Here is a 13,881-nt window from a genome sequence, read left to right as displayed (position 1 = left end):
TTAATCATGTAACACCCCCGTGCCTTAATGACAACATGTATGTACAACATTCTAGCAAATAAATAATGATATGGTTTGATTTGATTTGAGAGCACGTTAAGCTATAGGTCACAGTCATTGTCAGAAACAATAGTCATCGTTACAAAATTAGACAGTGTCACCTTAAACCCGCTAACACCTTGAAGCCGATGACAGTGTCACCTTAAAACCTGCTTTGGAGCTCCGTGATAAACAAATGCTTCATATACTCTCCTATATATATCCTTTTTCATATTAAGAAGAAGGATATATATATATCTATATTTATTAGGAAGAAGGCCTCGATATGGGCCGTTAATGACGAAAGTAATAAAGCTCCTTTGATATGCATGAGTTAAGACAGATTTATTTATGATTCCTTAAGAGTACATAATTGAATATTAATATAAAAAAATATATATATATATGCAATTTCGAAAAGGGCACATGTTATTTTAAATAAAAAAAAACAATTATTTTCCAAATCTACAACAATAGCAGTGTATAATTTCTAAAAGTAACTAGTGTGTTATATTTTGGTGTTAATAAGCCTTCGAAAATTACTAAAATGATTTATTTTAAAGTTAATCTATATATGTTATTAGATATTTTATATTTGTGAGATGTGCCTATGTAGAGAATATCCGACATGTGCCCTTTTCAAATTTGCATATTTAAATATTGTTTACGGTAATAATATTTGGTTTTTTTTTCCTAGAACAACCAGTATCATGGGCGTTCCTGGCGCCAGCGGTGAGTCCACACTACCCGGCCGGGTCATCAAACCCCGGCCTCAGACTTTATAAATTTGACTCGGACACGGGTAAGGTACGTAAAAAGGTGTCCCAAATTTTGTACTAGCAAACGTCGTTTTATCTTTTAAATTATTAAAAAAATATATTTGGGGTGGTTTATCAGTTAGGGGTATGAGAAATAGTTAATAATCTATTTTCAGACCCACCGAATATACATATAAAACTTCATCGAAATCGGTCAAGCTGTTTCGAACGATTATGGCTAACACAGTGACACGAGAATTTTATATCAAAATATATAACTATTTATAAATAGTATTATCTTGTAGATTTGGTAATTTTTTTTTTTAATCCAAGAGGGTTATCTATTTATTTCATGGTATGGTTATCGAAAACCGCTCGTAAGCGGCTTTCCTACTCGCTACTTTTTTACTAATTTACTATTATTATAAATATATATTATTTATTAAACTAGCTGACGCCGCGTGGTTTCACCCGCGTGGTTCCCGTTTCTATAAAAATACGGGGATAATATATAGCCTATCGATAAACAGGCTATCTAGCACTTCAAAAAATTTTCAAATCTGATCAGAACAAACTCTTCATCTTTATAATATTAGTACGTATATTTACTTTTTACTGTATAAATATAATATATTAAATACGTATATTTAAAACAACATGGTACCTTCAAGTCATGAGTGAATAGGCTCTAGGCAAGCGCATAAAATGTGTTCTAAAATTTAAAATATTCTCTACAAGAAATTGTTTGCCTAAATAGACCTTTGCAGTTTTTTTGTGTACTTTTTCTATGTTCTAAACAAATAAAATCGCATAGACTCTTGGTCGAGGCATCCATTGTATTGAGCGCCGAACAGCTGTTCCAGGTTTGCAAGGAAAATGGCAAAATAAATTTCGTATTCATAGACCTACATCCAGCAACTTTAATAAGCAAATATTTTGATTTGTTTTTTTTACTGTTACTAGTGGACTGAATTAATACTTAATTAAGCCTTTATAATATGAAGCATGTCTGCGATACCCCGACATGCTGAAAGTTTGTTAGCCTATGGTCCTACATTGTATAAGTATGGTACATAAATGGTTAAGGGTCTGGTCATTAACCATTTAAGTATATAGTAATATATTTTTATAATTAATAATAAAATATTTTTTATAATTTTCCTCGGCAGAAATCAGAAATCATTTAATTTATTTATTGTACATTGTAAGAAGTAGAATAAATAATACTTCTATATTCTACTTCTTACATTGTAAGAAGTAGAATATAGAAAAGGTGGCGTTCTGTGGCACGTCAATTCTCTTTCTACAAACGCTAACGCTTTAAAAATTAAAAAATGTATGGGAGTTAAATTTATTACCAACAAGTTGTCGATTGGATTTTGTTAGTTTATTTTTTATACGCTCTTATCGCTTAAAACCGATCTCTACCAGGCAACTTTAGAAAATATTAAAAAACATTAATCTGTAGGTGGTGGTGTTAATCAGATTACTTAGCTTTGTGGTAACTCTTCGAAACAGACCGATGCGAATGTGTTGCTACAAATCTAAGGACTACGACTAGGCATATGATTCCTTACATTTTACAACATCCCGTAGAAAATATCAAAAAACAACGTTTTATACTTGGACAATTGATGGACACCATTGTCCTGACTCCATATATATATATTTTTAATGAGGTTTGTCTGGTTCATTCAGAATCTCGTTCATTATTTCGGGATTTAATTAATTTTGTCATTATTTACAGAATAACATAACTCTCGAAATTATATTATATTATTAAATGAATATGCCTCTAAAGCCTTGAAATTCTCAAAGAGTGTTGGCATACAGTTGAATTCGTAAATAAAACCATATTCAGTAATATGTTGAAAATAATTCCGATGAAATGTATTCTGTGAAAAACAAGGAAGATAAACAAAAAGGGAAGATATTGTGGGTATGTCAGGCATTTTCAGTTCATTTACTTTGCCAACATATCGGTAGGCAGCTATTGGTCGATAAAGTTCTTATAGTTCTAGGGCCTGTATTAGTCAGACCTTCGTATTTTAAAAAAAACTGAATGTTTGTCAGCCTATGCTATTGTATATGTATAAGTCATATACATATACATACAAACACCAATATTTAACAAGGAATTTTAGTGTTTCAACAAAATATTTCGCACAAAACGATTGAAGTTTTTGAATACGTTTTTCACAGAAATATAGGAAGTTTATCAAAACACCTAGAAAAATTACAAAAATTTGTAACCTTCATGGTTGTATAACTTAAAAAAGACTAAATATGGCTCCAAACTCTATTACATGGAACGCTGTGTCATATGGAAAGTAAACCTCTAAGTAGATATTCAGAAGCCTACATACTGTATGAAATTAAAAGCTAAGGTATAACATCATACTACAAGTTTACTCGTATGTGCGTGTCGACTGATTAAACATTTTACCGTTAAATAAACAATAACGTTTACTGTCAGGTGCTGGACTATACACAGTTTTACTTGGACCTGGCGCTCGCTAACAAGGCGGGAGCGGGCGCGGAGTGGGTAGCGGAATACAATCTGACGCAGTACTACGCTCTGCGGGACGTCTCGGCGGAATCCTTGCATCTGTTAGCGGACAAGTTGAGAATAGGCACGGCGCATGAGATGAATACTTTTAACAAGTAAGTTTTTTTTACAGTGAAGTATAATATCGTTTTGTTGTTTCGTTCTATATTTCGTTCCAATTAATTTAACAGTATCTGCAAAAGATCGAAATATCAAATGTATTCATTTATTTACATTATTTTATCTTTACATTAGATTAATATATATCTTTATATTAGATAGAATTGTATAATTAATTTAAAAAAAAAAAATATAAAACGTTACGATGATTAATTAGATTATCGATTTTATTTTTGTACTATTACAATGTTTACTAAATATTTTACTTTACCTTTTGCAAAACCAATATTAAAGTACTTGAAAAAAATGCGATCCTTGATAAGTAATGCTTAATTAGGAGTATTTGTAATTACATTTCAATTAATAAGACAATGTTGATTTATGCTATTTTAATTACTATATTTTCTTAGGTATTTACGGGCGTACAACGTGAAATACGACGGCACAGACAACTGCGACGGTGCGTGCGCGCACCAACATTTCTGCGCTATCACGTGCTTAGAGCACCTCACTTACCGGCAGTGCGTGGACGCAGCGGCGAGCGCTCTCGCCGCGTCCGGCCGGTCCGCTCCGCTCGTCGCGCCGCTCGTGAACATAGTACTCATCCTTATCATATGTATCGTTGTGCTTTAATTGTTTTATCGTTAGTAAACGTTGAATAGGAATAGTGTAATAACAGTGTGCGGTAATGAAGTTGATGAATTGAAGTTACGAGTGACTATTACAATGGAGTCGACGTGAACGTTTTATTGTGGTCATATAAACTTGATGTGTAATAAAGGGGAAGGTTCTAGACTGCTGTGTGGGTGATGGGTCTGCTCAGGCTATTTGTGATATGACAAGACTATGTAAGCGGTTAATGGTTATTATTATGGCGTTTCACTGGAATTTGTACCTCCCTATTTTCGTTGTAGTTTTATAGCCATAGTCATGTACAACCTTGGGTTAGAAACAAGGTTACTAGGCCTATATATTTTGTTATTTTTAATGGTAATTTGGCTGGCTTATAACGAAATGATTTTGCCTTTATATCGTTCTTTTTTATCTCCCTTTGCAACGTAAGAGAATTTGATAGTCGCTTTTCCTATAATTCATAATTTTATATAACGTTAAAATTTAATTGTTTTTTAAATTTATTTAGCTCGGAACCTGTACTTTATTTTGGAAATTACTGTGAGATCTCATAGTATTATTATTTTGTCAGTGAGGGCATTAAATAAAAATCTGTGCCTATGTGAATGCTAGTCGCACACACACAACGATTATTGTCAATACAAGTTTGTCAATATTCACACCGCAATACTAACATCTTATAATATATCGTAGACAGAGGAGATACTAGACATCCGGGGTGATGGTTCCCATCGGGTTACCTTTTAAAAATCCGCTTGTTTTACGGAAATACACATATTTTTTAAGAGAAAATTTCTGTCTTGAATGAATAAATGAATAAAAAGTATTCTTCGCTACTGCATATCCTATACAATACTGCTAAAAATATACAGACAGATACAACTGGTTAGCGTGTCGTTATAAGTTAAAAGATATATAATTTTGCAATCCCAATTTTTCATTAAAACATTAAAATTTGTTACTATTTGACAATTGTCACACTTTTTTGGACTATCCTGCCTGAAAAAAAGGCACGCGTATTGACACCAGATATTGAAACGCATTGTTTCGTTTCTTTACAGTTACACGAGTAAGATGTTATTTGATTTTAGAAATGTAATGGACTTTTTTATCTGTCTATATACTTCTTTGTCTACCCAAAATTATTGACAAATTCTTTATTTACAAGAGAATTTTAAGTTTGTTTGTGTACGAGGAACCTTACATCAAACATCTCTGTCACAGTATAACTATTATAAATACTAGCCACCAGTAGTTCAAAACGTACGTGTCTTAGATAAAATGCGTTCGTCCCACTCGATACCCTTTTAAGCCGTCCGCTTTTACACACCTAACCCCTCGTTATGGGCTTAGCGTCACTTTACCTATTTCCAGTTGGTTGTTTGATTTTGCTTTTGGGATAACTTTGATTTATACAATTTTATTTAAAAAAAGGAATAGTCTTCTAATGGATTTTTAGACCTTTCTTTCTTTATCAGTCGTTTGTGTACTTAAAAAATAATCTAGTCCATAAGTCTTAATTATGGCTTGAAAATCAAGCTTTTTTATGTTTATGATTTTAATTAGGGTCCAAAAAAGGAATGATTCAATGATTTTTTTTAGTATCTACCGCATTTAATTTTTTAATTGGTTTTTGTTATGTTTTACAATTATTATTCGTGTTTTTTTTTATTTTACACTGTTAATTAAAATTATCAAATACCATCAATTCGTGTTACTATTAATTACTTAAATAAATCTGATTAAATAATGTATTATATACTTACTAAAATGATTGATGATAAAATTATGAAGTGGAACTACTGGTTGCTTATTTTACCTACACTGTGACTGTTAGTAAAGTAGGTACTTAGAAATGTAACAATTATACTAGTAAATTTTTATACAGCAGTATTTGGCATAAATATTCGGTAAAGTATTCTAACAAATAATTACACATTATTAAAGTAAATGTACATACATAAAGATTAAAGAACATTTTTCATGTGCGATCTTTTTATAATATCCAACGTTTTTTTTGTATTATTAATGAGTTAAGAATTATATTAAAACATAAATTAGATAATACAAATATATTATTTTCCTTTGATGGTTGTATTTGCGGTTATTTATTTGTAGAAAATTGTTGGATGATATTTTATTAATGAAATTAGTATATGCGTATATTCTTCAAGGCTATATTGTGAGCTAAGAGTTCATAAATGCATTTAACTATGTGTTTTTAAATATATTGATTCTTGTAAAAGCTCAAACGCGAAATGTAATTTTTAATTTTTAACTTTACAATTGTTTGTGTAAATAGTGTTTCTGTAATTGTAATAGGTCTCAACTTTGTAAAGGAGGAGCAATTAGGTTGTAAGTAAGTCGTATTGTAAGAAACTATCGCTAAATAATTATTTTATCGCAGTGACCAATGTTTTATGTAGGAAATAAATTAATGGTAACTTGAAGAAAATCTGTTTTTTTATAGTCATTAATAACATTTTCTTGTTGTAACGTTTCTTAATTTTAAAAGTTTAAAAAATGTAACGTTTGTGTAAAAAATTAACTTGTTAGTATTTTAATAAGTTATTAACTTTATTATGTTTAAAACAATTTGATAATTACAAAATCTGTGCGAATCGTGTTGCCATCAGTGTGCCTTGTGGGAGTTGTCAATATTTTCATACTGTTACTATCACGTTGACGTAAACGCGAATTTATATGGAATTGAAACAGTTGTACAGTAGTGCCACTAGATGGCGCTGTTTCAATTCCTTAGAAATTCGCGTTTACGTTACATGACAGTAACAGTGTCGAACTGTCACTAGGCCCTCTGATGCTCCGGTTACTAAGCGAAACGTACGCACTGCATTGCGAAAAAAATATCATGTATGAATTTCGGAGTATTAATGCGATTACCAGTCTCGTAGATGTTGCCCCACTTAGGGTTCATTTACACGAGCAGCACATTGTCAACGGCAGAGGCAACTGCTACCGACGACTGCAGTCGACTACCGTCACTGATGCCTTGATCGCACGTACCGAGTAAACAGGCGAGAGAGTAAAATGTTCCTCGGCCGAGACAGTGATGTAAGCGAGTAGTTGTAGAATGATTTATTTATTTTACTATCATCCGCGAAAAGTCGACAACGTCACCCAGGTCCGACAAAATACTCTCTACGTTCTTTACGTTACTAGCGACGAGTGCTCGGCCGAGCACTCGTCGCTATGTTTATACGTACCGAGTACTCGGCCGAGGGCACTGTCTCGCCCGTTTGCTCGGTACGTGTGATCAAGGCATGACGTTTCGGCGGCAGTCGACAGTGTTTCGGCGAGCCGTAGACGTATTGGCTGTCGCCGAAACGTCGTCGACTACAGTCGTCAATAGCAGTTGCGTCTGCTGTTAGCAATGTGCTGCTCGTGTAAATTAACCCTTATTAAGGGCGTCGCCTAAGGAAGCAGGGCAGTTGTAGTAAGACATTAAAAATGCACCCTGTAAAATAACCTTTTGGTTGTACGGTGTACCTAACAATGCAACTTCCAATTATGTGTCACACAAAAAACTTTTAAATTAAAATTTACAATGTGACTGTGTAGCTCTACAACAGTCTACACTCTGTGGAGTACACTCAGCATAAAGTTAATTAATGTTTTTCTACTCCATAGTACGCCACCCCAGGCTGGGGATTGGTATATGATGTATTTACAGAACATCCTGTATATACATAATTCTTACAACTAATGTATATACAGGGTGTTCTGTAAATAGTACGACATACTCTACAGGTTGATAGCTGACATCAAGGCGAACTTAAATAACGCGATATATGACTCAACGATTTTTGTATTTTTTTTTTAATTCTTTACAAGTTAGCCCTTGACTACAATCTCATGGTAAGTGATAATGCAATCTAAGATGGAAGCGAGCTAACTTAAGAGGAGGATGAAAATCCACACCCCTTTTGGTTTCTACACGACATCGAACCGGAACACTAATTCACTTGGCGGTACGTCTTTGTCGGTAGGGTGGTAACTAGCCACGGCCAAAGCCTCCCACCGGCCATTTTTGTGCAATAATCAATATAACATAAGAACCGTAAAACGTCGGTTAACATATATTGCGTTATTTTAGTAAGCCTTAATGCCAGCTACTGCCTTGTAAAGTATGTCGTAATATACGGGACACCTTGTAAATGTCCAAAATTAGTTTAACAACTTAATTTGTACCAGTCAGCTATTGGGTTTAAAACCTATATTATGCATTTTAGATGTCTGCAGAGATACCGGTTGAAGTTTAATCGGTGTCAGCTTTAATAACTGTGTTCTCCGGAGGTCTGCCCCAGTTTAAACGATAGTATCAAAATAATTTCCTCAGTAACAGTGGCCCGAACCCGCGGGGACGGGGATGTCTGTATTTACATTTTCGCTCAAGTTTATTACGCTGCAGGCAACACGAGTGTCGGGTTCATCTTCTATACTAATAAAGAGTTAAAGTTTGTGAGGTTATAGTGGGCAATCTCTAGATAAACCCACGTTATTTGTGAGTGTTATAGGCTATATTTTATTTCAGTATTGTTATATTTATTCAGCTTGCCCTTTTTATTCCAGATGTTAAAAAATCCACGTGTTACACGTGTAAGAATTTGTGTAAAACATTTATCCATAAGGCTGGTTTTAGAGTCACGCCGACAAGAAGCTGACATTCGTCGCTGACTGACGAAATGTATGAACTCCTAGGGAGCGGTTCAGAGGGCCTAGTGGCAGTTTGATACTGTAACTATCGCGTTAACGTAAACGCGAATTTCTAAGGAATTGAAACAGCGCCATCTAGTGGCACTACTGGAGAACTGTTTCAATTCCATATAAATTTGCGTTTACGTCAACGCGATAGTAACAGTATGAAGATATTGAAAACTCCCACTAGGCACACAGAATAACGCGTAGCTATCAGCGCGGTGTACTACGCATTGATCTGTCAGCGCCGTCCAGCGTCCAGTCAGAATGACTCTAAAACCAGCCTTATAAATTATAATTGTGAAAGAAACTTTGTTTGTTACGTTTTCTCGTAAAATAATAAATTTGAGTACATATTATCGGGGTTATACTAAAATAACTTATTATATAGTCAGGGATCCGTAGAACATTTTGTACTACTGATTACTATCTAGTTAATTTTTTGTGATCTTCATCTCGATGAGACGATCAACTTATTAATTACGAAAATTCTTGATTCTGGTAGCTAACTGGCTTACCAGGAAATAAAAATTTCTGAGCGTCGGAACGCGATAATGTACCACGCAATTTGTATGATATTGTGGCTGTTAAGTTGTATAACTATTAATATAAATCAAAAGTAAAAAAACAGCTATTTATTAACAACTTTTAATGACCTCGTTATTGATACATGTAGGGAGAACGGTAGTAATTGCGTTACAGTTAGCTACCAGAATCAAGAATTTTCGTAAATAAAAAAGTGGATTGTGTCATCGCGATGAAGCTACTAACGAAAAATTAACTTACTTACTTAACATAGTAATCAGTTGAAAAAAACGTTCTACGGATACCGGACTAATATTTTTCATCCAAATATAAAATAAAAATTACACACGGACAAAAATACGTGAATACGTTGCTAAAACTCATCGACAAATTACAAATTGAAAGGCAATTAAAAACGACTGCTAAGTGAACAAGTTAATTATGTATTGGACATTCGAATTGTAAATAGTCAATCATAGCTTTTATGTACGTACTTAATGAACTAAACGTGTTGATTTTCTATCACGGTAAGCCCTCATTCGCACGAGCGCTTTATTAATGGACGTCAAAAAAGCGTTTAAATAGAACAAATGCATTCCCAAGTACATGTTCACACGTCAGCGTTTTAAAAACGCGACGCTTTTATCGAGCTGTGTTGCAATTTCGATTTTGGGCGTTGGAAACAGACCTTCATTTAACTTCATACTAATTTTTGAACGCTTTTTTGACGCCCGTTAAAAAAACACTCGTGCGAATGGGGGCTAAAATTAATGTACCTAATGAATAAAGTAAATGTTTTAATTGATTTTAATAAATAATGAAAATCTATTATTGTTTGTGTTATCATTTCAATTCCTTAATTTATTGATAACTAGCGAACGCTCGCAACTTCGTCCGCGTGGAATCAGATTTTCACAATGTGATGTGTTGTGTTAACCCAGAGTAAAATCTATTTCCATTCAAAATTTTAGCCAAATTGCTTCGATAGCCGCAGCGCAAAAGACATACAACCTTTCGCCTCTATAATATTAGTGTGATGCTAGTTGTTTCTACATAACGTTTCTCTGAGGGAAACAAACAATTCTTAGTTTCTCGGCGACAGCCAATGGGAGTCGACTGCAGTGGGCGACCGCCGTCGACCGCCGCCGAGACGTCGCCGACTGTAGTTGACTGCGGTCGTCGGTAGAGTTGCCGCTCGTGTAAATGAACCCCAACTTGCTGGGCGGTGCGTATTTGCCGACATGAGTCAACAAGTCGGCAAAGATGTACCGCAAACCTCAACCGTAAAATTTTAAACTGACCTGAGGTGGGAATCAAACCCATGGCCGCGCTATTGAGAACCACAGCACTACCAACTGCGCTAGAGAGATCGTCATATATCATAAACAAATTGTTCCCGCTAGAACGGGACGTGCGGTTTTTTACTGAACAAACAAGGGTCAAAGCGCGCGTTCGACCTAGTCCGTTCGAACACCTAATGATTCAATGTGGACAATTGAATTATTCATATAAAGTGTAGTAAAAGTGCTGTGAACTGTGTTGGCTTCGCTTTGCTCAGCCTTTGAAATCAACCCAACATTGGTTGGGACGCCTACGGACTCAACGACGCCCTAAGCCAGTGTATAGACAAGTGATATTATGTCCGTTCCTGTAGCCAGCGCTCAAGCGCAGTGTCGGTCGACCCCCTACTAGGTGGACCGAAGACATCAAGCGGGTTGCAGGGACCAGGGAGCCGCTGGATGTTGGCGGCTCGAGACCGTTTTGTTTGAAAGTCCATGCAAGAGGCCTATGTTCAGCAGTGGACGTCCATCGACTGATAATGATGAAAAATGATGAACCCGCGCTCATATCAGGGTAGTTTAACATGTGGTCCTTCTTGCCTATTCAGCCTTTAAGCCCAAAACGGCAACTCAACCCACAGCGGTGACACGATCATGAAAGTACCAATAGCTCACACAAAATCTTTTATAGGTATCTTTATTAGAGACTAGCTGACGCCGCGCGGTTTCACCTGCGTAGTTCTCGTTCCCGTAAAAATACGGCAATAACATTTAGCCTATAGCCTTCCTCGATAAATGGGCTATCTAACACTGAAAGAATTTTTCAAATCGGACTAGTAGTTCCTGAGATTAGCGCGCTCAATCAAACAAACAAACTCTTCAGCTTTATATATTAGTATAGATACGAGTACAAATTTCGTATTACTTTATAAGGTTTAACTTTAGGTATGATAAGAGTCTAAGCATCAGTTAATTCTGCGACCTCGACACGCTACGTACGTGACTGGGGTCCGCTCTCTACAGCTTCACTGGAAATGGAACAAAGTTGCAGTGTAGGCGTTTTTTTATAACGATAAGTTAGCGCTTGGCTGTATTATCGCTTTAGGTTGATATTGAAATAAAAAATGCTTTATAGTAAAAACGGTCAAGTGCGAGTGTTAATCTCGCAATGAGGGTTCCGTACGACTTCACAATATTAAAAAATTTTACCTACCTGTTAATTTTAAGAGTTAGATTAATTTCATTTATTATTTAAAATAGCAACAATTTTATGGTTTTTGCATGTTTTCCTAATATGTTTGTTCGGTTTTGTTTTTCTTTACGAACATATAGGAAATGCGACAAAAACAATCGTATATTTTGACTTAGATGTTTGATTTTTTCACAGCTCTAAGGGCTTTATATTTGACAACAATTTGTCAACAATTTTAAACCTCTATGATTTCCCAAAATAGGGTCTTGACGATGACAGATAGAGAGACAACGTAATAATCTTATGAGGGTTACATTTTTACAGCTACGGAACCCTAAAAAAGTCAATAGAAATTATTAAAAGTTCTGAAGTATCCGTATTAAACTTTCAATATTCAATTGTCCAGACCTCACGTAATACCTTTACTGCGAATATAACAAGAGTCTGAATGTAAATGCAATGACGGCAATTACTTTGCCAGACAATCGCCCAGCTCGCTTGTCGTTTGCGATTGAATGGCGCTGTCAGCTCAAAATTGTAATTAAAGAATCGTCTGCGTCTTTTGAAACCATCTTTGAAACTTGTGAATAATTTCTTGTAGTATAAATAGTTCTAGGTAATAACTATTTCTGCATTTTTATAACCTTGCGGCACGATATGAGAAAGAATTAAGTAATCAAATAGATGGAGATGTGATAACCCATTTGAGTCCCATTTGAGTCAGGCCCAGTGGATATGAACTCTGCTTTCATTCGGAGGGCGTAGGTTAGAATCCAGTCCGGGGCATGCACTTGCAATTTTTCAGTTATGTGCATTTTAAGAAATTAAATATCAAGTGTCTCAAACAGTGAAGGAAAAACATGGTGAGAAAACTTGCGTAACTGAGAATTTTCCTAATTCTCTACGTGTGTGAAGTCTGCCAATCCGCATTTGGCCAGCGTGGTAGTTTAAGGCCCAACCCCTCTCATTATAAAAGGAGACTCGCGCTCTACAGTGAGCCGAATATGGGTTGTTAATGGGTCTTTTGAAACTTTTGAACAACTTCTTGTTCGATAAATAGTTCCAGAGAATTATCTATTGCTACTTTTTTATACCCATTTGGAGCGGCATGATATGATGACAAAACTAAGCAAACAAATAGATGGAGAGAGACAGTTAGGCGTTCGTCAATTAATAATTTCGGCGCGTTCATCATCATCATGATGATGAACTCGCCTATGTGCTATCAACCCATATTTGGCTCACTGCTGAGCTCGAGTTTTCTCTCAGAATGAGAGGGGTTAGGCCAATAGTCCAGCTGGCCCAATGCAGATTGGCAGACTTCACACACGCAGAGAATTAAGATAATTCTCTGGTAGGTTTCGTCACGATGTTTTCCTTCACCGATTGAGACACGTGATATTTAATTTCTAAAAATGCACACAACTGAAAAGTTGGAGGTGCATGCCTCGGACCGGATTCGAACACACACCATCCGGAATCGGAGGCAGGGGTCATATCCACTGGGCTATCACGGTTTTATATATAATAGGCGAGATATATCCTGACAATACCACGAAAACGGGATCAACGCATGTAAAACTGCGACGCACAGCTAGTTTTATTAATAAACTACTAGACGTATTATATACCGACGGTGGTAAACTTATAACTTTATTATACGGCACACTTCTCTCAAGACGGCTTGCTTCTTCCAGAGATCAAATACTGAATTTCACGTTTTGCATATATTTGCATCACAACAGCCTTTGTGCTTGCCATTCTTGTCATGTTACCGCCCTCGAGACATTATATACTTATGGATTATTTGCCTTACGACGGGGTATACACATATTTTTAATTCTATGACAAGTTAGTAGCTCCATGACAATGCTTATTCAGTGACGAAAGCTTACCTAGTTTAAGGGCCAGGATTCCATTGTAAATTCTATACGGAGTATAATATTTATAGATAAAGTACTTATTAAAAAAAATCACGAGTTTTCTCAGAGAGAAAAAAACACTTTTTATGTTCAATATTAAATGTTACAGAGTCTATAGTTGTCGAGAGATAAACAAAATCAAAAAGTA

General features: G+C 35.4%; 1 protein-coding gene across 1 annotated transcript in view; it reads left to right on the top strand.

Moving 5' to 3' along the window:
- The window catches only part of LOC112053587 (acid sphingomyelinase-like phosphodiesterase 3a), a 125,081-nt gene extending 114,914 nt beyond the window's left edge, over window positions 1-10,167 (top strand). Inside the window, exons 8-10 of the mRNA XM_052884573.1 lie at window positions 737-846; window positions 3,274-3,461; window positions 3,876-10,167. Of these exons, the coding sequence (XP_052740533.1) occupies window positions 737-846; window positions 3,274-3,461; window positions 3,876-4,098 (521 nt within the window). The 3' untranslated portion in view covers window positions 4,099-10,167. The remainder of the gene's footprint in view (window positions 1-736; window positions 847-3,273; window positions 3,462-3,875) is intronic.
- The last annotated feature ends 3,714 nt before the right edge of the window (window positions 10,168-13,881 follow it).

The sequence above is a fragment of the Bicyclus anynana genome, chromosome 12 (genome assembly GCF_947172395.1).
Source record: "Bicyclus anynana chromosome 12, ilBicAnyn1.1, whole genome shotgun sequence".
Classification (NCBI taxonomy): domain Eukaryota; kingdom Metazoa; phylum Arthropoda; class Insecta; order Lepidoptera; family Nymphalidae; genus Bicyclus; species Bicyclus anynana.
Note: the sequence above shows the minus strand (reverse complement) of the source record. Positions and strands in the feature narration are given on the sequence as shown.